At 35.9% G+C, this 26,167-nt stretch overlaps 1 protein-coding gene across 1 annotated transcript in view; it reads left to right on the top strand.

Moving 5' to 3' along the window:
• The window catches only part of DNAH5 (dynein axonemal heavy chain 5), a 120,115-nt gene that overhangs the window by 33,483 nt on the left and 60,465 nt on the right, over nt 1-26,167 (top strand). Inside the window, exons 18-40 of the mRNA XM_086897974.1 lie at nt 162-321; nt 760-1,002; nt 1,910-2,100; nt 2,184-2,283; nt 3,551-3,687; nt 5,012-5,213; nt 6,103-6,338; nt 7,536-7,754; nt 8,463-8,525; nt 9,416-9,654; nt 10,442-10,682; nt 11,143-11,342; nt 12,138-12,291; nt 12,959-13,122; nt 13,813-13,969; nt 15,426-15,638; nt 16,438-16,662; nt 19,531-19,703; nt 20,779-20,957; nt 23,261-23,448; nt 24,009-24,203; nt 24,860-24,994; nt 25,736-25,843. Of these exons, the coding sequence (XP_086754100.1) occupies nt 162-321; nt 760-1,002; nt 1,910-2,100; nt 2,184-2,283; nt 3,551-3,687; nt 5,012-5,213; nt 6,103-6,338; nt 7,536-7,754; nt 8,463-8,525; nt 9,416-9,654; nt 10,442-10,682; nt 11,143-11,342; nt 12,138-12,291; nt 12,959-13,122; nt 13,813-13,969; nt 15,426-15,638; nt 16,438-16,662; nt 19,531-19,703; nt 20,779-20,957; nt 23,261-23,448; nt 24,009-24,203; nt 24,860-24,994; nt 25,736-25,843 (4,122 nt within the window). The remainder of the gene's footprint in view (nt 1-161; nt 322-759; nt 1,003-1,909; nt 2,101-2,183; nt 2,284-3,550; nt 3,688-5,011; nt 5,214-6,102; nt 6,339-7,535; nt 7,755-8,462; nt 8,526-9,415; nt 9,655-10,441; nt 10,683-11,142; nt 11,343-12,137; nt 12,292-12,958; nt 13,123-13,812; nt 13,970-15,425; nt 15,639-16,437; nt 16,663-19,530; nt 19,704-20,778; nt 20,958-23,260; nt 23,449-24,008; nt 24,204-24,859; nt 24,995-25,735; nt 25,844-26,167) is intronic.

The raw sequence follows: 26,167 nt of genomic DNA, 5'->3' as shown, positions 1-26,167 counted from the left end.
ATACCCAATATTTTGGAAAAAAAATAAAATTAATGTTGTATATAAATCTGGTTTTCCACAAATCTTAAGCCTTGACATTTGTGTTAATAAAGGCTGCTATGACTGTGAAATTGACATGAGAACTGTGACAATAAGAGCATACTGTTTTGGTTTGATAACAGGAACTCTGTATAAAAGCTTCTCAGACTTTACACTTAAAAAGCTCACTGGTGGAAGCCTCTGCTAATGATCTGATTAACATGTTACTTGACACTGAGGAACAGGTCAGTAAAGATGAGAGGTCAATTGAACCCAGTGGTGAAAAAAGGGACAATAGCACAGGTAAGAAGATTGCATTGCATTGCATTGCATTGCATTGCTTGGTGTTTGTTTCTTTTTCATGATGATAATTTGTTTTGGGGGACACTGTATCTTAGGTGACTGAAATACTGAATGGTATGTAATGTCTAAAGACTTTTCCTTGAATTTGCCTGGATAATGAATAATCAAACAATCATTTATCATCTACAAAATAAGTTGATAGTATTTATCTAACTTGGATGTTGAAAGAAATAATATCTGAATTTTGACGATAATCATGCCAGTTTGTACTGAATAAGAAGGCAGATTGGAATAAAATACCTGTTACATTGAGGTGCAGATTACAGATGAGTAGTTCTATACTTCCTTAAAATTATTTCAGAAACCTGTGGAGGTTTTGCTTTATGGTACTTTCAAGTCCCTTAAGTAAACTTAACTAATGGATTTATGATGTTTTAGCTACAGGAGAGGAAAGAAGATCAAAAAGCTTGACTTCCTCACAGAATTCCAGTGAGATGTGGGCTGGCTTCTCTCCTACAGCAAAGAGGAAGAGAATAGATTTAGAAAAATTAGAGGAAGATGCCAATGAACTGCTTTCTTACTTCAATAATCGTAATATTGATGCCCTTTTGAAAGTCATACGAAACACTCTGGAGACCATCCGGAAGCGCATTCATGCATCATCTACCATCAATTTCTTAGGTGGCTGCATTGTAGTACATTGCTCTTTTAAGCTACATAAAGAAAAATGTAAATGTAATATCCCATAACTATATAAATAAGAGTCACAAGTGTAAAAGAGGGGGAAACAAAGGGATTTTGATTAAGCTGTCTTGTTAAGTTACATTGTGTGTTTCCAAACGTATTTTATTCTTGTGACAGTAGGAAAGCGTCATTACAATGCTGTTTCTCTTAGGACTCACTGTACTGTTCTGAAGCCAATATTACATTTGGAGCTAGACTTGATAGATAAGTTTCTGATAAGACCTTGATAACTTGATAAGTTATCACTTAAGTTAAAAGTTATCAATTATGAACTTCACAAGTTAAGACCTTGACAACTTGACAAGATCTGTTTGACCTTGCTTTTACAAAAAACTCTATGAAAAAAAACAGAGTTGTCTTTTTTCTCTTACTAATTGCCTTCAGATATTTCCATACATGGTGATGGAACACTGTTTTGAAGTGTTTTATTGCCACATGCATTCAGAAACAAAAATAAGAGCAGTTGTCTTTGGTCTCTATAGTTTATAAGGCATACAGTGCTATAACTCTAAGGAGATTGTGTTCAGTTTAATATGCTGGCTGACAGCCAGATATGAAAATTGTCTGCTAAACAGAGTTTAGCTGCACAGAACCGGTTGAAAAGGAGCTTCATGGAGAAAAATAGGTTTGCACTCACTTTTTACTTGTGCTGCTTAGTTAAGTTTAGCAGTACATCTTATAAATTATTCAGGAAAACTTTTTCCCTTCAGAAATTACACTCAGTACTCTACATTAGGAGATATATTTGTTGATTTATATTAAAACAATGCCTAGTTTAATGTCTTGAAAATGTATGAACAGTCTTTCATTTTGTTTTTGTCTTCTGTTTTTGTCCTTTATTTAGAAAATCACATTATGTCTAAGCAGAAAAAAGGTGCTCATCCTATAATTAGGACTAATATTACCCTATCTATCCCTAATATCATCATGACACCCTCTTTGGATGAGGTACAGCAGACACTTAATAAAGCTGTAGATAGTATTGTGAAAGTAATGAAAGGAGTTCGACAGTGGAGTAAGGAGAGAATATCCAAGGTTGGTGTCTTTAACAGCTTTACTTAGAACAAATGGTGCAAAACAGCTGCAAATAAAAAAAATAAATGTTATTCTCTCTTCAGAAGGAAGTGTTAGAGACAAAAGTTGTTCTCTTGCGGTGTGGGAGCAGAGACAGTGATTCTGATGATGGGATGAAAGAGACTGGAAAGAAAAACATCCATGGTAATGATAAACTGACTTTACTAATTTTCAGTATTAGGAAAATGTGATTTATTCAGAATATGTTGGAAGATATTAATTACAGAATGCATCAAAAACAGTTTACTTAATAGATTTTAAACAACCTCATAGATCTTAAATTACCTCAGAGAAGTAATCTCTTTCGCATTAGAAATCAGGTTTGCCACTTATCCTTCTGTGGATTTGGGTTAGGGGATTTATTTTGTGCTTCTTAAAGAGTTTTACGACTTTGGGTTATAGGATGTATATTGTTTACAATTATCGTCACTTTTGCTACAGAATAATCTTCCATGATTTGCCTGTGTGGTTTGTAATTTGGCATGTTCAAGTGGCATCTTAGAACTTGTCCTTACCTTTCACAATACTTAGTATTGAGTAAAAATGTCTATGTAAATTGCAATATTGATGTATAGAGGATTGTGTAAAAAATTGAGTAGAGTATAACTTCTAAAGGGATTTTCATTATTCTGTTTTCTGACCAGACATTAAGTTACTGACGTCATTAGTTCAAGGAAATTTAAAATGGCATCTTTGTGTTTTTCTTCTCGGAAATGGTTTAAAATCAAGCCAAGTTAATTGTTCTACATTGCACCCAAGATAATAAAAAAATACATTTAAGTCTTTTTAGGTTAGCTCTCTCTGATGCACTTAAAAAGTAGGACAGTAATATTTGAACTGGTTAAGAATTATTTTAACTGGTTAAATTAGTCTTTTAAAACTAAGAATTTTGCTTGCAAGAGATGAAATAAAAATTATGATAAAGTTAGACTTGTGGATATTTGCTAACTGATGGACTTTTTAAAATCTTTATTCCTTTTTTTGGGATTGGTTATGGTCATCTTCTCACAGTTAATGTTAATTTGTATTTCAAATTGTCAATTGTGAGGTATTCCAGAAAATAAAAATGCTTAGTGCTGATATATAGGTAAGCAAATGCTGATTTATAAATAAATCACTTAGGTGAAGCATACAAAATAAACCTTGTGGAGGTAGCAGAGAAGAGATTCTCTTTGAATGACTGGAGTGGAACTTGTTCCAAATTTGACAGGGTGCCTAGATGGAGCAATTTTACTAAAATGGGATGTTTATGAATTTATTTTGGCCTCCTTGACTTTTAGTTGCCTTTAAGAACACCTAACTTTAAAATTCATGCTTATTGAAAAAATATGGTTTTGTCTGTAGGAATTTACTTCTCCTAACCAGTATGTCTGTTCTAAACCTGCTTTTATATTTCCATCTTCTTTTATAGATAATGTATCAGATGCAGCATCACTCAGTTCATCTGACCCAGTGCAAAGCCACAACTACTTCAAGAATGTTTCAGAGAACAAAGAAATTATTAAATTAGTATCTTTACTCAGCAGTGCCATCAATTCTACAAAAAGGGTAAGACAATTGAGATGTTAATTTAATATCACTATCTGAGGGATTTTAACATATTACTTTTAATATCCTTGGGTAATAAGGGTAGACATTTAATGCTGTGATTAAATGTAATAATGAAAAAGTTTAGGATAGTGGATGGAAAACATGTGTCTGAAAATATGCAAATATTCTTTAAAAGTGTAACATGGATTAAGTGTACTCTGTTCCACGATTTGGGATTTTGAATATTGCATAAATTAAAGCACAATAAAAAACTCTAAGTGTAGTTGTGTTGTGTGTAGCAAATGAAGCCAGCATGATTTCTGCCACATTATGAAGAGGTTATGAAGATTTTTAGAAGAAAATTGGATGTCAGATTACCATTTGTTAAGTGCTGCATAGGATTTGCTAGTGTAAGTTAGGATTTATCTTAAAGGATATGCATAACTTCTTTGCCTTGTTCTCAGTCTATGCACTCTTTGGTAAACTTTATTTCTTTAGCGAGCTCTGCATCAGTTTCTTCTGGGCCTGCTCCAGTCTTTTAAGAGTCTTGCCATGTGAAACTCTTTGACTCAAGGTCTTGTAACTTCAGTGGTACTAAAGCATAACTACTAGGCTGGTTCCGAGTAGTTGATAATGGTGGATAATTATAATGGTATTTTGTAATACTGTAAATTTTTATCATTTAGCCAGCTTTAAATGCCTGCATGTACTATATTTATCATAAGCCATGATGTGGATTATCTCTTGTAGCACTCATCTCTCATTTACTTGTTTAATTAGAGGCAGTGATGATTTAATTTTAACTTTCTCATTTTTCTGAACTCCTGAGAACCAAAAAAAAAAATTCTCTTGCACACTCATTAAATGATATTCAAATCAGAGACCTGAACTGAGTGTAGAAATTCATGTTAAAAAAAAATTGTCTCATAGCTTCATTATTTCAGAATGAATTTTTCTTGTTACGTTGGGCCCTGGAGCTCAGGTTTCAGTTTCTAGCCCAAGAAATGGCAGGGAAGGACAAGTGTACTGTATCCTACCTTTAAACTTTACTTCCCACTGATTCCAATGATTTTGTTGACTGAAGATTCACTTAATTGGAAAATGTTTAAGCTAATCTGACTAAACTGAATGTGATTAACATAGAGTTTCTGGCACGATGTGTGATCAGTAATGGAACTTACTTTAGCATAAATTTACCAGCAGCCTTTTTTTCTGTGAGGCGATTCAACCTGCTGCACTATGGCATTTGTAATGTACTGTAATGAGCAGCTGCCAAGAAATTATATGTATGCTATATACATGATGCTGAGAATCTTTCTTTGAACTTGTGAATGTCTTTCAGGAAGTTCTTACAGCTTTGGAGAGTTTTAGTTGTTACCACCATATATGGCAGAGGGACAAGGAGGAAACCATTGATAAATTAATGGTGGGGAGCCCATCACTCTCTGAATTTGAATCTGAAATTCTGCATTTCCAAGACCTGGACCTGAAAATAAATTCTGAGCCTGAATACATCTGCGTGGGAGCTATTGCGCTGTACACTGGTAGAGTTCAGCTTCTCTCCAGAGACATGTACTTTCTAACTCCAGTAGGAAGGAGAAGTGTGACAGTTTCCGTCGGGTGAGCTAGATTAAAATGGAAAGGAGAAAGGGAGAGAGGAGGGCTGATTGCTGTTTCAGCTAAAAATGCATGCAAGCAAAACAGTAACACAAGAATATCTGTGAGGCTCAATTGGAGTTTATTACCTCACCTGGATACTTCTGCTTACTTATGGGGTGGATGGTAAATGTTTGCTCCTCCTTCTGTCACTGTTTCCCACGAGTACATATTTCATGGGAGTAAGAGAATAAGTTTATGTTACTTTTCTCCTTGTCTGGCTGCATGCAGAGATAGCTGAACCCCCTTCTATCTAACAATTCCACCAATGCTATGACCAAATTTTGTTTCTTTAGCTTTCATAATTAGACTCCTAATTTCCTCCCCACATTATTTTTTAAAGATTAATTTTTGAAAATATTTTAGACTTAGATGAGTATATTGAACAATTCATTAGTGATGCATGCAACAGAAGTTGATATAATGGTAAATGAACCAGATGACAAGTATGGAGTCTAGCCTCAACTTTCCAGTAGATACATCCTAAAAATATCTATGATATCTAATATCTATTAATTGTTAATGTTATTAGATGATCTTTCCAGTAGAAAATATGATAAATTCTGAGAAGAATAGGAGGAAAGCAATTGTGAATTGCAAGCAATTTTATAAACCACTTCAAGGTGCCCATGTGATTTTATCACCTCTGTATGTGAAGGGTTAGACCAAAATACCAGAACTGGGACCGAAGAGAACACATGTAATGAAAAAGATTAATAGTGCGTCTTAAAAGATATCTACAGTATCTAATACCTACTAATTGTTCCATATTTTTAGCTGATCTGAAGCTAGCACTGAGATCAGAAACCAAAGCCTGGATGACTTTGCTGGGGTGTCATTGCAATAAGAAGTACAGAACACAGATGGAAGCAATTTTGACTTTTATAGAGGAAACTGGCAAGAAGTTAAATCACAGCATCACGGACCTGGATGATATCAGAATAGCCATGTCAGCTTTAAAAGAGATCAGAGAACTACAGATTTCTATTGACTTTCAAATTGGCCCCATTGAGGTAGCTAGTGGGACTATTACATGTATGGGTATTGTTTAAGAGAACAGTTATTTTCTGGGTTAAAGCTTAACAGTGAACTTTGAAAATGTATGATTTAATATGTGTTGAATGTTGAGTGACAGGCCTGTTGTGTTCCTGTAAACCTTTTTGTGTGAAATTCTGATCTGGGCAAATGTAAACTTGCTGAGGTGAGAGGTGGCTTAGTGAACAGTGCAGAAATTGAATGATGTAGGTAAGAGGAAGATGAAAGTACAGGTATTGAATGCAAGAAATCTTTCCATACTTTGTGGAAGAAGTCTGTGTATGAAAAGAAATGAGATTCCTATTTTTGTTTTTTTTAGCTAAACCTAAATAGAAGCAAAAAGCTAATGTTAAGCAGACTATACAGGATTGATTGCTTTCATCAGCTATATAGGTTAAAATAAATAAAAGCAACTAACTTCCTTAAAGAAGTTAATGTAATAGAATGCATTTACTGAACATCTGACAAACGGCAGACTGAAAAACAGATGGTAACTGTTTCTCTGCATTCCTGACCAGAGTCTTTATTTAAGAATGCTATAATGTGGCAAAATGCACCACTGATTTCTCAGTAGAATTCTTTTTTCTAAAACGTGTTCATGATTCCTCATTGCCCATAATTTCATTATAAGCTTCCAATTCTGCAAGCAGGAGCCTTGAGTCCCCAGGCACAAGAAGCAACGCTTCAGGTTTTTGAAAGGGAGGTTGGCATATTTTCCACATAGTGTTCTAGTAGACAAAGCATTTCCATTTTTGCAATTTGGCTACAGTTTGATCAAACTGGAAAGCGTGAATGGAAATAATTCCACTTCATACAAAATTTTCAAATGTCAATGTTATGCCACAGGTTCAATTACCCTACCCTGAGCTAATTTATAGAAAGTGAATTTAAGTTGTATTTTAATGAAAATTTACTAAGGGTTTTCAGTATGTGGACTGTTCATATGTTGGTGGTGCAAGTGGAAATCAATGGTCTGTGAAAAAAAAAATTCAGATGTTTCTTCCAGTTTGGTATTGGTTTGTTAGATTTTGATAATGGCTATGTGAAAAGAACAGAATTTCTTTTTCTAACAAACCATTCTCCGTTCTTAAAAGTTTAAAATATTACCATAAATACATGTTTGCAAAGTTAACTGAAGTTACCATTTTCTGTATCTTGGTCCAAATTTCTGGCAGGAATCCTATGCTATGTTGAACAAGTATGATCTACTTGTTGTCAAGGAAGAGACAGAGAAGGTGGACACGTTGCGCTACACTTGGGAAAAACTGCTAATCCGTGCAAATGAAGTGCAGAATGAGCTCGTTGCTTTGCAGCCAAACTTCAGAGGAGAGCTTATTAGTGCTGTGAAGACTTTTACTGAAGACTGTGCACAGTTCTATTCAGATTATGATCAGGCAAGTGTTTCTATTTTATTGCTTTAGAGACATTTTTAAGGAGCAATGGGAGCATGGAATTAATCAATGGGATGGGCCTCTGCTGCTGAATAGGTTTATTCTTGCTAAGATGGTGTTTGAGTTTCAGTTCAGGACAGGTTTGGTTAATGTTTTGTATGTGAATGACGTAAGTAATGCAGGTAATAATCTTAAAAATTAAGAATTGAGATATTTAAGGTTTTTGAAAAATATCTAGTTACCATGAGCAAATGTGAAGACTAGGATTAATGATGAATTATGTTAGAAAGAAGAGTTTTCTGATGCTGGGTACATGTACAAGTGACTTACACTCTCACATTCTTTTTCATTAGGACATAAATGAATGAAGCTGAATTAATTTTGTATCATCTTTTAAGTAATGCTGACTTTTACTCAAAAAGTGAGCTATGATTTCCTACCTTTTACAGTGCAATGGAAAATTTCTGCATTAAAAATTCCATTAGTTGCCTTCTTTGATTTTTTTTTAAATCCTTTTAAAAAAAGTGTTTGTTCTAGTAGGTTAACTGTCATCTCTTGGTTCAGCTGCTATCTGATCTGGGGAGGGGATATCTCGGCTGCAAAAGAGTTTGTGGTTAGCCCTTAGAAAATACTGATTAGAAAGAAGTTATGGTTATTCTCACTCTCTAAATTAATGTTTTCTGTTTTGTTGGTTTTTTTTTTTCCTTTTAGAATGGGCCAATGGTGGTTGGTTTAACACCTCAGGAAGCCAGTGACAGGCTTACTATATTCCAGGTACTGTTAATGCTAAGACATAACTTAATACTTATGACAAGTGAGCTAACACCTAAAGGCTCTGAGAAGGACTCTCAGTTGCTGAATGAACTTTCATTGATAGATAGGGTTACTGATTTGGCAAAGTCTGTTTTGTCTTAGTGAAAACTGAGCTGGAATTTTTCTATGCATTTGCAAGGAATACTGTTTAAATCTAAATTTTTTAGGACTTAACAGAAAGGCTGCATAGATAATAAGTAATGATTACAAGATACAATATCCTGATGAGAACCTTCCCACATGTTTAGAGTATTTGGCTATAAGCTATTCTGTTCATTATTGTCTTTATTTTTTTGGTTGAAGTCTATCTTTATGTCATTATTAGTATCTATTCCTGCAATAACAACTTTTAATGCTTTTCTTTTTCCCATAATGTTATTCATTTGACTTCCTGCTATGTTCTCTGAGTTATATTACAATTGACAATTAAATTATGTTTTTCTTTGCTGCTTTAATGGTAATAATTCTTCCTTCAACAGTCAATAAAAATGTGCACAGCATATTTGGAGAGGTAGAATTTACTATATCCACCTTTTTTTGCTTTATGTGTCATGCTTCACCTCTTTCAAGTGCAATTTTAATATTTATTGTTCTGTCACTGAGCCACATGAAGTAAATGGCTTCCCTGTCAGTTTGTAAAGATGTACCTCCAAGCTACATAAAAGTTACCTTTCTCAAGAAAATTATTGAGAAAACTGTTAACAGTGTAAGCTGTTACTATTTCTCTATATCTTTCTATTATTTCCTAGATTTTAGTCTAATTCCGCTCTAATCATCATTTTGAATCTTTAATATTTAGTTATTTTTATTAACTTTTTAATCGTTTTTTTTTTTTTCTTTTTCTTTCTTAGAATCGATATGATAACCTCTTTCAGAAATATATTACTTGTACAGATGGAGAAGATCTTTTCGGTTTGCCAGTTACTTGGTGTCCTCAACTTCTTGAAATAAATAAGCAACTAAATCTGTTGCAGAAACTCTATAATCTATATAACAGTGTCATTGACACAATCAATGGTTACTATGATATTCTTTGGTCAGAATTAGACATTGAAAAAATTAACGGTGAACTTATGGAATTTCAGAACAGGTGAGAAACTGCTGCTGTGTTAAAGTTGTCTAAAGTACTTCTTGAACATGGTTATAACTGGTTAGTACCAGTAATCATATATGAGCATGTATTTGTTTATTCAGGCTTGAAAAATGTGAATTTAAATTGAAATATATATCCATTACCAGCATCATAAAATAATTAGATTCTAAATGTTGAGGATTATTGTTCCTTGGGCAGATTCTTGGTTATCTTTTTTTAGTAAGTTTTTGGAATATATCTTAAAATTATTATTTATTTTCTTCATGAAGGAAAGTTTCACCTTTTTGTTGTAATTTTGTTGTTCATGAGAGACAGATTTATGCTAGATGTCAAAGGCAAGTTAGTGAATTGCTGAATAGTTTTTCTACTAAATGGGTTATACATAGAAGCTGAACTTTTCATCAAACCAGGAACCCAAAAATTTAAAGAACTAAACCCTGAAGAACAGGGTTTTTCTAGAGCTCAGAACATACCATCAGTCTCACTGAAAGATGAAATCAAGATGTTGATACAATATTTTGACTGGTTTTGAAGATCGCTTGCACAGTTATTAAAACTATGCAGCTACACTCCTTAAGGGGAGGCTGTAGGTGCCTACCCAGCTATCAGTCATTGAAATAGACCAGAAACAGATTTTCTCACATGGGGAAGCACATACAGAACCTTCAAATTACAGGTAACTTGAATTTGGAAGGTATGTGTTCTGCCTTTAAAAAAATATACTGTGGTTTTAAAGGAAGAATAATAGAAACCTTTAGAAAAAACTTGCTTTATCTCAATGTAGGTGCCATAAGCTCCCTCGTGCTGTAAAGGAATGGCAGCCTTTTCTTGACCTAAAGAAGACCATAGAGGACTTCAGTGAATGTTGCCCATTGCTTGAGCACATGTCAAGTAAAGCAATGATGCCTCGGCACTGGAAGCAGATTATGGGTCTCACTGAACACAGATTTGACATGGAGAGTGAAACATTTAAACTGAGGAATTTAATGGAAGTTCCACTATTAAGATATAAAGAGGAAATAGAGGTATTGTGAAGGAAGAAATATGGATACATGAAACCAGCAATCTGCTTGTATAATGTAGGAGTAACAGTAGCAAGAAAGAAATCAAAACATTTCTGTAGAAAGAACAGAGAAATGGACTATCATTTCAGGTTTTTGTATAAAACAATGACACAAATATATTGTGGTGTCAACTTCTGTTTTTTGAAATCATGCCATTTGGCCCAGGAGCTAATTTGTGAGGCTACCTTGCTTTGTGACATTAAACATATGAAAAGTAATCACTATGTTTTTATTTTATTTCCCACAGAGCTAACTAAATTGTGATGTGGTATACAGATTACTAGCTATGTTGTTTGTAGACCTTTCCACTAAATAGTTGCTCATGAGCCTAATGTTACCTAGTGTTAAAGGAAATAAGAGCTAGTTTCGTATACCAGGGACTTGAAGGATTAATTGTTTTGACATCCCGTTTATTTAAAAGGATATCTGCATAAGTGCTGTGAAGGAGAGAGACATTGAGCAGAAGTTAAAACAAGTGATAGCTGAATGGGATAACAAGATGTTTATCTTTGCAAATTTTAAAACTCGTGGGGAACTTCTTTTAAGAGGTGACAGCACATCAGAAACAATTGCTACCTTGGAGGACAGCCTGATGACTCTTGGTTCTCTCATGAGTAACAGGTAACAGGAAAGGGAGGGAGGGAATGGGGGGGAGAGATAAAAATATTAGCAAAAGGCTTTGTTTTAGCAAACCGATCTATCACAGAAAAGAAAATAAATAAACATCTAGATAAAAACTAAGAGCTTGCTGGTCCTTGAACTTTCAATGGGCTATTTCTTATTGTATCTAGTGTTATCTCCCCAATAAGTTCTTTTGAAAACATGTAGATGCAGCTCAGATTGCCTGAATAAACAACTGGAAAGTTTTCACTGATGCAAGAAAGTGGAGACATAAGAGAAAACAGTGCCTCCTATGGCAGTCATATTACAGGCATTACAGGCACTGCTGCTCTGCCCCTGTGGTAGGTCATTACCTCATGCCAAAGGTACTGAGAATCCCAGTTAAATTGAGCTTCAGTTTGTCTGGTTTCACATGCTAAAAGACACAGATAAAATAATCTGATCATCAGGCAGATGCTCAAAAGCAGGAGTTTAGGAGAGTTCAGGAACTCTGTGAATTTACAGCTTTCAAGAGAGTAGTTCCTTTACCTTAGAGTGAAATTGAAGCCTTGTTCCCATCCTACTTCTCTTGGATCAGAGATGCACTATGCACCTTGTGTACACAGCAGCAAGTTCGAGCTGATTGGATTTAGAGCTGCCAATTAGCTGAATTAAGTTTTTATACTTCCACTTGAAAAATTCTAAGCATAAAAACAAATCCTCATCCTGTGACTTAAATGCTACTTTTCAAGAGTTTTCTTTTTCTTAAAATAATGAAATGTTTCTTATTTATTTATTTATTTATTTTTACTGTAGATACAACACACCATTCAAGACACAGATTCAGAAATGGGTGCACTATCTTTCCAACACAACAGATATCATTGAGGACTGGCTGACTGTGCAGAACTTGTGGATTTATTTAGAAGCTGTTTTTATTGGTGGTGATATAGCAAGGCAGCTTCCAAAGGTTTCTAGACATGCTTTTTTTTAATTTGCTTATCAACATTTTAAGAATAAAACTTAACTGTGATGTCATAACTAATGCAGTAAAAGAAACTTAATTTCTTCTAGTATTTAACAAAACTGGTCTTGCTAGGAAATTAGGTAAGCAGTGCCAATGGAAGGCATGGTGTGAGAAAGAATAATAAAATCATGTGATCTGTTTGACCTATTGATTTCTAGATTGTAAACCTGCTAATTAATATGTATTTAAACACTGGGCCTAGTAGTAGCCTTGTCTAGTAGTACCTACCATTAACATAGTAGTACCCAGGAATCCTTGTCTTAAACTTACTGGCTGGCTTTTCAAATTAAAAATGAATTTCAGTTTTAGAAAAAAAATCTCCAAATTTGAAGCTTAAAATAATGTATAATGAATTTTCTGTCTTTTTCTCTAGAAGTGTAAGATAAAGTCCATAGCAGGCTTGACAGCCAAGTATAAAATTTGTGTAATTTATTGTGTAAGCAGAAAGAATTGTGCCTAAGATGAAAACTTTCTAGAAGGCATGTGATTACTAGTGAGAAGACTGCTGTTGAGATTACTGGGTGCTGGTTCTGGAAGCAGGTGCTTTCTCCCTCATTTCTCTTCCTTCCTCCATTTCTTCCATTCCACATTCACTGTCATGTTTCAACAGGAAGCAAAGCGTTTCTCTAACATTGATAAATCCTGGGTAAGGATCATGACCCGAGCTCACGAAACACCCAATGTTATTCAGTGTTGTGTTGGAGACGAAATAATGGGACAGTTATTGCCACATTTACTGGAACAGCTTGAAATCTGTCAGAAATCGCTCACAGGGTAAGATTACTGTGAGACCATATTCTTGGCCAGATGGTTGTGCACTGTGTAACTAGGGAAAGAGAAATTGCTCAAGTACTGTCCCATGAACTTTGAAAAGATCATGTTCTTATTCCACTATGAATTCAGTTCAACTGAGCAAACAAGTTAGCAGGATAATGTAACACCTCCTAAGAAATTTCTGCCAACTCACGAATAAGTATTTGATTTGTGGCTAACTCTGGCATCACTCAATGTCTATCTCTGTTGGAACCAAAGCTGCTATCTCTGTTGGAACCAAAGCTGATTTCAGCCTAGTTTCAATCCAGAAGGCAGTCTAGATTTGTGTATACCATCCACCCTTTTCACAGATCTGGGAGACATTCAGCTTGTTAGATGTAAATAGCAAGTAAAAGAGCTAATGTAAAATATATTTTATTTCAGTTTAGTTTATTTCCTTTTTACTGCTGTTTAGATTGTAGCAAATAATAAAAGCTTTTCGTGAAATGATTTCTGATACTAAGAGAGTAGCTTTTAAAGCAGAGGCTTAACATGAATGTATAATGGTTAAAAATTGTCATTGCTACAGCTAAAATTGTATAATAAATTGTGAGAAATACCACTTCTAAAGAGGAAAGGATGTATGAATTAACCCAAATAACTTACCATCTACTCCCTCCCATCTTCTCTACCGATTTTTTAAAAATGCAGGTATCTGGAAAAAAAGCGCCTTCTATTTCCACGATTCTTCTTCGTGTCAGATCCTGCTCTCTTAGAAATTCTTGGCCAGGCATCCAACTCTCACAGTATACAGGCACATCTGCTGAATGTGTTTGACAACATTAAAACTGTCAGGTTCCATGAAAAGGTATGTCCTGCTCTCACTTCAGCTTTACATTCCTTCACATTAACCATGTATGATTCCTGCTAATTTAGAGAGCTACTTGGTTGCATAAGGCATTCTACTGTTTTACCTTATTCATCAACTGTTTGATGCTGAGTAGGCTTTCTTCATTAAAGACTTGTTTCGTATCCTCATTTATGAGGATGTTGCCTTAGGAGGCTACTGGGACAGATGCTGGACAGAGTTAAAGGAATAAAGTAGGTGTTTATTAAAAGGCCTTCAAAGGATACACCTTGGGCAGTACAAAAGCCTGGCCATGGCTCTACCCAAAATGGATGCAAGATAGATGACCAGTCATGAGTTTTCACACTTTTATAAGTTTTGGTCCATTTACATATTGAGGTTTATTGTCCAATTACAGCTTCAGGCTATGAAGTCCCATCCTCCCATATTTTTCTTAATTCACAGTTGTTTATACCTTTTTGTGCCTGAAGCTGCAATGGTGTTCTTGGTTCTCAGGCTGGAAAAGGATTGTTTTGTCTAACTACCCTGTGAAGAGAACTTGCTAACACTTTATATGAAGTTCAGAGTCACACACTAAGGCAGTACAGAATCTGGAAAATATGAAAGCTAAAACTTAAAGCATCAACATAGTAAAACTTCATGTAGAATGGCAAAACAAATATTTGCACCAGTGCTTATATTTCAGAAAAATCCACCCATATACTGCACTTTTTTCTGTGGCTTCCTCTCAAATAAGCTTTTGAGTCTTTATGACCTTATTTATTTATTTTCATTGACTGTATTTTTCCATTCATTTTTTGATTGTAAGAAAAAGTGTGTCTACTGTCTCTCCTGTTTCTGAGCTGTCCTGATGCTGCCTTCAGACAGTGTTTGAAGAACACTTTTCTTATACCTTTTATAAGAACAGATAGCAACATTTTTTCCTTATGTATGCATTTCCTAGAAGCCAATTACCTTCCCATGCTTTTGAAATTCCTTTGATTGTCCATGTTCCTTAACTTTCCTGTTCTCATTATTTTTGATTCTAAGGCTATAAATTTGGTAGGCTGTTAGCCCATCAGTAGTGGGGGAAAGTTTCCTTTATTGTGACTGGAAAGTGGATGTTGTCACAGAATCAAAGAATGGGTCAGGTTGGAAGGGACCACAGTGGCTCATCTGGTCATCTCCTCAAGCAGGGTCATCCTAGAGCACGTGTCACAGGATTGCCACTGAAACTTTAGGGAGATTCAGGAATTGTCAATATATTCCGGTTTGTCTCCTTGTTCATGACAGTGTTTTGTTCAAAGCCTTTCTGCCTAGCAAAGTAATGATTTAATAGTCTTTACATTTCATAGAACAAGTTGATATAATTTATTAGTGACCTAACTCAGTTTAATGGAGTGATTGCAGAAAAGTATGAATTATTGTAAAGATAGATAACATATCTATAAACATGAGGTATTTTTTCTTTTACTAGATATATGATCGTATATTGTCAATTAGTTCACGAGAGGGTGAGACTGTAGAGCTGACTAGGCCTGTAATGGCTGAAGGAAATGTGGAAGTTTGGCTCAGCTCTCTGTTGAAGGAAGCCCAGCTATCACTACATCAAGTTATTCGCCAAGCAGCTATGGACATCCAGGAAATGAGTTTCCAGATTACTGAATTTCTTTCTACTTATCCAGCCCAGGTAATATCATTGTTAAATGTATGAAGAATTATTCAAAGATATGTATCAGTTTCTTTTCTTGTCTTTGCCTTCGAAGTTGCAGCCAGTGTTAAATACAAAACTAGCATTTAATTTTATTTGAATCATCTCAATCATTTAATTTTCAGCTTCACATAGCTGAAACCAAATGAAGATAATTTACCTCAAAGCCCCTATTTAAAAAGGATGCTGACTGCAATAAATTAATGTGATGAAGTTTACACTAATTCTTTATAAGCTTAATAATTGACTACTAGAGGAAGAATAGTAAAATTGTGTGTTTGTTCATATATTCAGGATAGTGTTATGTATTGCTAAAGATTTGAAACTGAGGGTAGTGTTGAGGAAAAATTATTTTTTTAGTAGAAGCTTCATTTGTGATCAGGAATGTTGCTGGAATTGGAATAAACACTTTGTGAATTACTAGAGAAATTCAAATTGAATCACTAGTTATTCACTGGTTAGTTATACACATTTTATATTATTTATATAAAGTATATTTGTTACATACAGTATTTTTATATATATTGTAAATTATATTGAGCAGTTGTTTAAGCAATGCACTATAGGCAGTATCTATAAGACTGAAGTAAAGGCTTAACTATACATTTATGAATGCACTTAGGACACACGAAACATGACCTCTGTATGAATGCACAGAAAGTAATTTTATACATATAGTAGGAGAACAAACAAGTTCTTCAGTTTTGCTGGGTCTGTGAATGTACATTTTAGGTGAAAGAGAAAAGATTATGAAGTATATACTTCTGTGTTTCCTAAGGTCGGGTTACTGGGGATCCAAATGATTTGGACAAGAGATTCAGAAGCAGCTTTGACTCTTGCCAAGCAGGATAAAAAAGTTATGCGCAAGACGAATCAGTTTTTCTTGGATCTTCTGAACATGTTGATAGATATGACAACAAAAGATCTTAGTCCAGTTGAGCGGGTTAAGTATGAGACATTAATCACTATTCATGTCCATCAGAGGGACATTTTTGATGGTCTTGTAAGTATTAAAAAATTAACAATTAATTATGAGGGATTTTCCACATAAAACAATGTGAAATGATAAGAAAATATTATGATACCTATGAATTCCTACCTTATAAGATAAACATTTAATTTCATGACTGTAATGACTATGTGTCCATGTATATGGAATATTATAAAAATGCTGATGTTGTTTCAATCACATCTTCTTAGTTTCCTTTTAAGTAATTCAGTGTGTTTTCCTCTCCCCAAGCAGTAGCAGAATTTCATAATGTTTCATGTTGCCCACTAAAGTTAAATGCCTCTGTTGCATGATCAGTTAAGGACTTCTTTTTCCTCACACATTTTGTTGCAAGTAATTGTCCTTATTCTGGACTGCATTATGAATTTCTACAAGTAAATAAAATATAGAATTGCAGTACAGTAAAATGTTTGAAGCTGATATCCTCTCTGTTCTCGTTTCAATAACATATCTAGTTATTACTAAAGGATTTCTTTATTCTCTTTACACCTTCTCATGCTGACACAGGATGCTAAAATAAGCAAAATGAAAGCATTTAGCTTAATCAAACGTAAAGGTAGCGTACCCTTTTACCTTGTGGTGGTTTTAAAACACTGGCTAAAAAATCACCAGAAAACTTATTCATCTCTTGCTGTGAGATATGCATTAGGAGAAGGGCAAAACAGGCTTAAAACTTAAGAAGAATAAACAAAGTTTATTAACAAAACTACAAGAAACCAGAATAAAACATCAAGAAACCTTTCTTCCCCACCACCCAACTATGCCCTTGTCCAACTTACGGCATGGTGGTTAAAAGCAGTCTCAACTTTGCAATAGTCTTTTCATTAGTCTTTGTAGAGAAAAGGAGTCTTCTTTTGTCATTCTGTGGAGAGTTCTCCACAAGAAAAAAAAAGTTTTCTCATGGCTTTTCATTTCTCTGATGTTAGCTGCCTGGAAAACACTGTCATCAAGCTTTCCTCCCATTTCACACCATTCTGAGGTGTGTCCATGGGCCATGAACTCAAGGGGTATCATTTGAAGGATGAGTTATTCAAAGGCAAAGGTTCTCTTCATCTGTCTCTGTGATCATCTCTGGGAACAGAGATCTTCTCTTTTTTTCTTGATGTCCAAATATATCTATCAGCTCTCACTTCTCTTTCTCTGTTCCAGCATCTTATGAGATCACGACTGCTTCACCATCTGCTCAGCTTCATCAGTGGATTACTATTGCTTGGATTTACACTTTGAAGTATTTAATTTCCCCCAAAATACTCTTTTTTGAATTAAAGGAGTTTTTCAGAACATTATTATCCATTTCTATAGCTTCAACAAAAAAATATTCCAGCTTATTAAGGCATCTCCTTATTCTCTTCCCATCTGAAGCTTAATTCTTTCTTTCACTAACTGTGATAGTTTATGTTGTCTCTCTACATGTTGATCACTTTCGTTTTCTTCTCTCTGAAAAGGAGTAAGTCTGCAGGTCTCATATAGGTAGTGAAAGAGTTAAAATCTTGCCCAGGCCTTGTGGATGGTCCTGTGATCTCTGCTGGGGCAGCGGCTGGAGCTGTCTGTGATGGAAGATTTTCAGCGGCTGCACTGGGGGATGGGGGCCAGCAACTCAGCAGCCAGGCTAGCCCTCAGAGGCAGCACACCACCGGCCGATGGCTTCCCTCACCCTACTTGGCAGTCTCTGGTGAAACCCAGCAGCAGCAGAATTCCAGCCGAGCCAGGGACCAGCCTGGGCTGGCAGCCCCACTGTACAGGCCTTGGGGGGCTTCCCGAGGGGGCTCAGCCCCTCTGGGCAGGGTCTCCTGTCACTTCACGGTCTCCATCCCTCCCCCTGCCCGGGAGCTGCTGGAGTCCGGCTCAGCCCCCTCTCCCCAGGCCGGACAAGGCCGCGGGGGGAGCGGGGCCGGCTGGAGCTCTTGTTACCTTTCACAGCCGGAAACTAAAAAAAACCAACCGAGACTCCCCGGCTTAGGTTTAAAAGGTGCTAGTCACAGGGTTGATCTCACATTTCAATGGTCAAAACCACTGTCAGTTCTCAGAAATGGCCAGTTATTGGCCGGTCTCAAGCAGAACCCCCCTCCATCAACCTCTCTCTCAAAGCCTTCACGTCTGTGTTTTTCACTTTTTTCCTTAAATGCCCAACTATCATATACTATCATATACCTATAAGATATCCTGGAACTGATTCTGAAATTAGGCTATCTAGAAAAGAATTATTGAGTTTTGGCCCATTATTGATAGGAAAGCATTTTTCTTTTCATTTTTTTGTAGAATCATTTGTTTCTAGTTATAATCATTTTATGTGAAGTGTAATTTTTAGATACAAACCGATTGATATTTTTTTAAAATCCTGTTTTAATATTCAATACAGCAACTGTGACTTATTTTCAGCTCTGTTGAATTCCTTAGGTAGTATCACTACCATGACACTGCTTTGAAATATCTCTTTACCCAATACCCATGTGGTTTCATACAATTCTTATAGCAGTTTATAAAATCAAATATCACATGATGTACGTCCAACTAATGTAAAACTAAAGTGGTAGAGAGGACTAAAAGGAACGGCAATTTTAAGGTTAAACTGAAAAGACTCTTGTTTGAGGCTTATGTACTGTTCATCTGTATTTAGAATTTTGACACACTTGTCTAAAGCTTGAAGTTCCTCTGCCTAAGTATGTGATTGATCAATAATACATTAGCAATTTTTGTGGTAAAAATCCAGATAGGCTCTCCACTATTCTTTTGTTACTAGCTTTATGCCTTTCATTATGCTTGCAGTGCTGCCTTTGCATCTACTACTTAGATACCATAATATAAATGTGAAAGTAAATGTTAACCATAAATTCCACAGCTTTGTGTTCCTTCTCTTCTTAGTGCTGCATGCATATCAAGAGCCCTACAGACTTTGAGTGGCTGAAACAATGTAGATTTTATTTTAATGAAGACTCTGATAAAATGGTGATTAAGATGACTGACGTGAGCTTCACATACCAGAATGAATTCTTGGGCTGTACTGACAGGCTTGTCATAACACCTCTTACAGACAGGTGAAAAAGACTAATTTTATTCCTTTACTCTTTTCTACCAAACCTCAGCTTTTACAAGAGCAATTTAGTCATTCCTGTTGGATGATCTCTACAGAGTTTATCCTTCATGGTCTTGTCAAAGTCAGTAATTTCATATGGAATGCTTCAATACTTTTGTTTCTGTGCCCTATAATGTAATTTCCAACTTGTTTTCTGTCACACACTTGAATTGGTCCCAACATACATGATGTATTTGGCCTTCGTATTTATGTAGGTGAAGCCAACATACCTGAGGATCTGATATAACCAACAGATAAAATATGTAGAGATACAGGACAAAAGTAGGTGTTTACAAACAAGCTAATGAAAAGAGCTAAGGAAGAACAGACAGGAACAACAATTTTTATTCAGCTGCAGTTGTCTAGAGATCTTTGATCTAAAAAGATGTTGGAAGACTTGTAATCCTGTTAACAGAGAGATCTACCTGCCTAACTCAAATAGCATGAAGAATGCTTTATAATCTATCATTGGTGAAATAAGGGCATTGTTAGTTTGGTTTTGCTTTGTGGTTTTTTTTAACCATTCCATGCAAAAAAAACCCTAAAGATAGTCTTGATATATAATTATTAGCTGGTGTTTTGTTGCATTATGCATAGATGTTTCTTTTATGAAAATGGCACCGTTTAATCAAATTTTAAAGATGGATGAGAAAGGAATGATTAGATGTCTTTCATTATTGTACTCCACAGTATAATGTATTTTAAAAGTACTCCTGATAAAATAACTCAGTATCCAAGCTATTCAAACTAAGATTAGGCAGAACCTGTGTATCTTCTTTCTTCCCTTCTGGTGATCTTTCAGTTCACTGATGATTGAGGATTATCTGTTCTTTCACTTCATGTATGATGAAATGAGCCTTAATATTCCCTGTGTCAGAGATCAAGTGAAGGGGTTTTGTCCTTACTGATCCAAATTTTAACTAGTGGAATATAATTTCAGCACTTCCCTTTTCTCCTTAAATCAGACCTTGTGTAAGTTCCTCTGGCACTGTGCAGAAAGACTGCCTGGTGCAGCCTGATTGATTGTTGCCTTTTAGATGTTATATCACTTTGGCTCAAGCTTTGGGCATGAACATGGGTGGAGCACCTGTGGGACCTGCAGGAACCGGAAAAACTGAAACTGTGAAAGATATGGGACGATGCCTTGGAAAATATGTAGTGGTATTCAACTGTTCAGATCAGATGGATTTCCGAGGACTTGGGAGGATCTTCAAAGGTAAGATACAGACCAAAGGTAAGCTGTTGGCCAAACAATTTTCTGTTTTCTGGGGTGCACAAAGCACAGTGGAACTAACTGGGCTGAGAAAGTGGTAGTTCCACTATACTCAGCTTTGGAGTGGCCTAATCTCAAGTACTCTTTGCAGTTCTGGAGTCAACAATATCATAGTATAAAATAGCATAAGAAACCATTGGAAGGTATCCAAATGAAAGCAAAAGAGATGGTGAAATGACGCAGAGCCGGATTTTTCCCCAGCCAGCTCCTGGCACTGAGCCAAGAGGGGGCTGCTCCTGGAAAGCAGGGCAGTTTAGGGATTATGCTCTATGGCACTGGCTGTCCAGTGTCGAGGGCAGGAGCAAGGACAAAGGAGAGGTCTTCCATTTGGCTTCCAAAAGGGATTTATTCTCTTTCCAGGGAAGAAAGGCAGAAGACACAGGGTTACAGCAACTTATGTGTGTGGGAGGAGCAAGGGGAGTACACAAATAATAACCCAATAGGGAAGACTTAGGGGAGGAGCACAAGGCAGGGTTACATAATACATAAACCAATGGGGAACAGCAGGGGTGGAGAGTGGGACACATGGGCCAATGGGGCTCGGAGGAATAGGAATTCCAAAGGGACAGTCCAGGCAGGGGGTTGACACAAGGGAGGATTGACAACTTAATGGGAGGGGGAGCAGGGAACATTTGGGAACAAGGGGCAGTATCAGGGTGGATTGGCAACCGGGGTCGGAGGGCAGGATTGGGACCAAAGTATTAGCATGGGGGGGGGGGGGGGGGAATACAACTTAACAATAAAGAATGTAATTGAATCAAATATAATGAACAATAATGCACTGCAACAGTGAAAGAGCTAGAGGACATGACTTAAGAGAAACAGCTGAATGAACCATGTTTGTTTTGATTTGAGAAAGGGAGACTAAGGGGTGCCCTCATTTCTGTTTGTAACTTCCTAATGAGGGAGAGTGGAAATGGAGGTGCTGATCTCTCTGGTGTCTGGGAATAGGACATGGGGGAGTGGCTTGAAGCTGCATTGGGTGAAATTCAAGCTAGATATTCATTGAGAGTATGGAAACACTGGAACAAACTTGCCAAGGAAGTCATTGGGGTCTCAAGCCTGTTAGTGTCCAAATAAGTGCTCAGTGTCCAATTTGGTCTTGCAAATAACTATCTTATATACATATATATATATGTATATACATATATACATGTATCTAAAATACATGTATACATGTATTTTAGATACACCTTCATGGAGTCAGGAGTTCTACTTGTTGATTCTCATGAGTCCTTTATAAGTCCTTTATAAGCCCTTTATAAGTCAGTCCGTTATATTCTGAGATTATATGGTTTTATGAACTACATGGAAGTTTCAAATGATGTCATCTCTATGAAACAATGCACATAACCAGGAGATGGTTTCAGCCTTTTAATAAATGCAAGTAATTAATATCTTGTTATGTGTATAAAATACAGTTGCAACACTGGCTTCAGGAAATAGAAATGTCTGAAAACATGACACAGTTTATGAAAGGATAGATAAAGTCACTTAAAATGACTTAAAGTCACAAGGAGAAATGCTTCTATGAAGAGAAAATGCTGTGAAATGGATTGCTGAACTGGTGGGGCATGGTGAATTTTGATTTCAGTATTTGGTCCTGTTCAAATATTGAAGTTTCTATCAGTAGAAGGAAATGCATGGGTAGTGCTATATATGTTAAAAACAAATGGCAGAGCTCACTGAATTAGGTGCAGATGACATTTTTTAGGCATCTGAAATTGATACCTGGCAGTCATGGCAGATGTCGTATTAGAGGTCAAATGGAGGTTCTTGACTACTGTATTGTTGCAGATGACTGTATCTATGATTTTGTTTTATTTTCCCCCAAAAACCCAAGGAAAAATATCCAGCTCTGGAAGAGACTGACCTCCAGCTTCTTTACACAACTGTATTGTTCATTTTAATATGTGCAATAAGCTATTGACAACCTGCCACATTTTCATAGAATTACTGCTGGAATTTTTCTTGGGGGATAAAGAGGGACAGGAAAACATTCAAGATGTAAGGAAAGGAGAAGAAATCAAAGAACATTGTATCCTGGAAAATCTTAAGGACTTTGTGAACTTGTATTTTCTTACTTGAAAAGGATTTAAAATTCTCTTTGTTCCTTTCCCAACCCTCAAAAATAAACACACCTCCATCCCCCCAAGATAGATTAACTTAATTTTTGGCTTGTGAATTGCGCAAAAAAAGGGTTAAAAACATAACAGTCATATGCTTAGTTGCTTTTCTCTTGGAAGGTCTTGCTCAGTCTGGCTCCTGGGGTTGCTTTGATGAATTCAATCGTATTGATTTACCAGTGCTATCAGTTGCTGCACAGCAAATAGCAATTGTGTTGACATGTAAGAAGAAACGTAAAAAGAGATTTATTTTTACTGATGGAGACAATGTAGAAATGAACCCAGAATTTGGCATCTTTCTTACTATGGTAAGTATTCAGTAAGTTTAAAACCAATGATGATTGTACAATAATCGAGTCTAACTTGGTATGTTAAGTGTACTTGCTAACTCTTACATCATTCAGTTCTTAGAACTAAACCTGATAGTTTGAAAATATTGAGCATTGCTGCAAACACAGTTTAAAGGGTCTTGTTTCAAGAACATCAAGCACATGAAACTAACAAGTGCAGGCAGCACCATAAATACAAGTTATCTCAACTTCAGATTGCTTCTACATGACAAAGTATGCTTTTTGCTACAATTACAGAAAAATTGCCATAGAGATATAGGTAGGAGTAGCCAGTAAAAATAGGACCTATATGACAAACTCAAATTTGAAATGCTTTGGTGGAACACTTTTCATATCTCATGGATATAAAAGAGGCAAAAATTCTATAGAGATATGGTAGTAAGTTGCATGGCAATTAATTTTGACATGTAACTTAAAGCCAGCAAATTATTTTTACCTACCAAGAAGGCATATTCCTTTGCTGATTCTTCTGCTTGTGCAAGGTACACTCAGCTTCAACACCTGTTTTTCCTCTCCAGAATCCAGGATATGCTGGACGGCAAGAACTTCCTGAAAACTTGAAGATCAATTTTCGTTCAGTGGCTATGATGGTTCCTGATCGTCAAATCATAATTCGTGTTAAATTGGCTAGCTGTGGTTTCATTGCTAATGTTGTGTTGGCAAGGAAATTCTTTACACTGTACAAGCTGTGTGAAGAACAACTGTCAAAGCAGGTGAATATATTCATATGATGCAACCTGATTATTTTAGGAAAAAACCTATCTGTGAAGTCACAAAATATTCATGTGAAGAATAAAAAAAGGTTCATGTTCACTAAGTAAGATGGCACACTTGCAGTATAGTAATGCAGCTCTCTGCTGTCCTGGGAGATTAAGCCCTGCTGCAGGTTGTTGGTGCAACAATGGGGCTTTCATTCAGAAGACCACTTATTATTAAGATTTAGCTTTAATGAATGGTGATGGCTGAGACAAGTAAAGGCTTTAAAGCCTTTTTTTGTATTACAGATTGGGTTGAGAGACATTTGGTTTGTGCTGCCTGTGCTTGTTTCCCAGTTTCCAAAGGCCACAAAGAATCAAAATAATACTGATAAAGTATTTCTCAATAGTCCTTGGGAACCCTGTCTTGATTCAATGACTTATGATTACTTTTTCTTTTCTGTCATACCTTAGATTTTAATAGACGTGACAGATTTGGAAAGTGAAGTTGCCCATAGTCATGCAGCCAAAGAATAATTGATGGATGTTTGGAGGCATTTGAAACACATGTACCACTTCTCCTACATATACATCCATTTCTTAAATAGTAAATAAGAGCTGTTTTGTCCCTATTAACTCGGGGAAAATTTCCCCAAACTTCATATATCTTCTAGGTGCATTACGATTTTGGCTTGCGGAATATATTGTCTGTGTTGCGTACACTTGGAGCAGCAAAAAGAGCAAATCCCACAGATACTGAATCTACCATTGTCATGCGTGTGCTGAGAGATATGAACCTGTCTAAGCTAGTAAGTTCTGAGGACCTGATAAATAATTTAAACCGTACTTTGGAGCTAGTGATGACTAGAAGATTGTATGTGACCTCTACACTGAAGCTGGCTTGGAATGTTTCATTCTCTGAGTGGAACATTTTGAATGGAATAGAGATAAATTTCTTGTTTATATCAATATCCTGTTTGGGGTTGAGGAGAGAGTGAGCTGGCTGTTGCTTGGCTTCTTATATGGGTTAAACTTTGAATTGTTCAGAATTTGTTTTCTGTATTTTCCCTACTACCTTTAGAAGTAAGTGACAAAATAGATGTCTATGCAGTAACTTCTTTAGAAACTTTGTGCTTAAGTATTTAGTCACTCTTTTGAAAGAATCTGTTATTGATAGTAATGAATATCATCTCACCTGTCTAAATAACTAACAGCCCTCTTCTGTTGCTGTGGTATCTTTGATGATGATCTTTTTTTTTACACCAGATAAACTAAACAATAGTTTTCTAAATGTTATTGCTAAAATCTACTATAAGAAATTCAGTCTGCATGTTAGTGGTTTATTTTGACTGATAGAAGCATCATATGATCTCTTTCTGTGATGTCCTTCTGATGTTTATTGCCTTAGAGGATTATTATAGATGGTTCCTTATGTTCTCAAGCATTTTTTCAGGTCTTCAGAACTCAGGGATTGTTTGTTTTAAAGTTGATAAAATAAATAGAACAGGTTTTAATCTGTGTGGATTTTTGTTTTCCCTGATTTTCACTAGATTGATGAAGATGAACCCTTATTCCTGAGTCTAATTGAAGATCTGTTTCCAGATATCCAGCTTGATAAAGCAGGCTATCCTGAACTTGAAGCAGCCATTGACAAACAGGTGATGTTTCTCATGATCTATCATGCTGTGGCATAACTGTCATGTTTTCTTAGGTGTCATATGACACCTAAGAAAATCATTGTTGTGGAGTCTATTCAGATGGCAATATTATATTTCACTGTTGAGAGGAAGCATAAGCTTTTCCATAAATCTTTACCACTATCATATGATTATTAAGCTTATTCTTCAGGAGGTCACTGAGTTGGGATTATAATGTCCTGTGGTTTACTTGAGTCATGGTTACTGGGGTCCAGTTTGGAAAACGCATGTATATAAACTTGTTTTACATGACCCAGGATTTAATATTTGTCTGAAGTATTGACA

The sequence above is a fragment of the Cyanistes caeruleus genome, chromosome 1, assembly GCF_971803275.1.
Source record: "Cyanistes caeruleus chromosome 1, bCyaCae1.hap1.1, whole genome shotgun sequence".
Classification (NCBI taxonomy): Eukaryota; Metazoa; Chordata; class Aves; order Passeriformes; family Paridae; genus Cyanistes; species Cyanistes caeruleus.
Note: the sequence above shows the minus strand (reverse complement) of the source record. Positions and strands in the feature narration are given on the sequence as shown.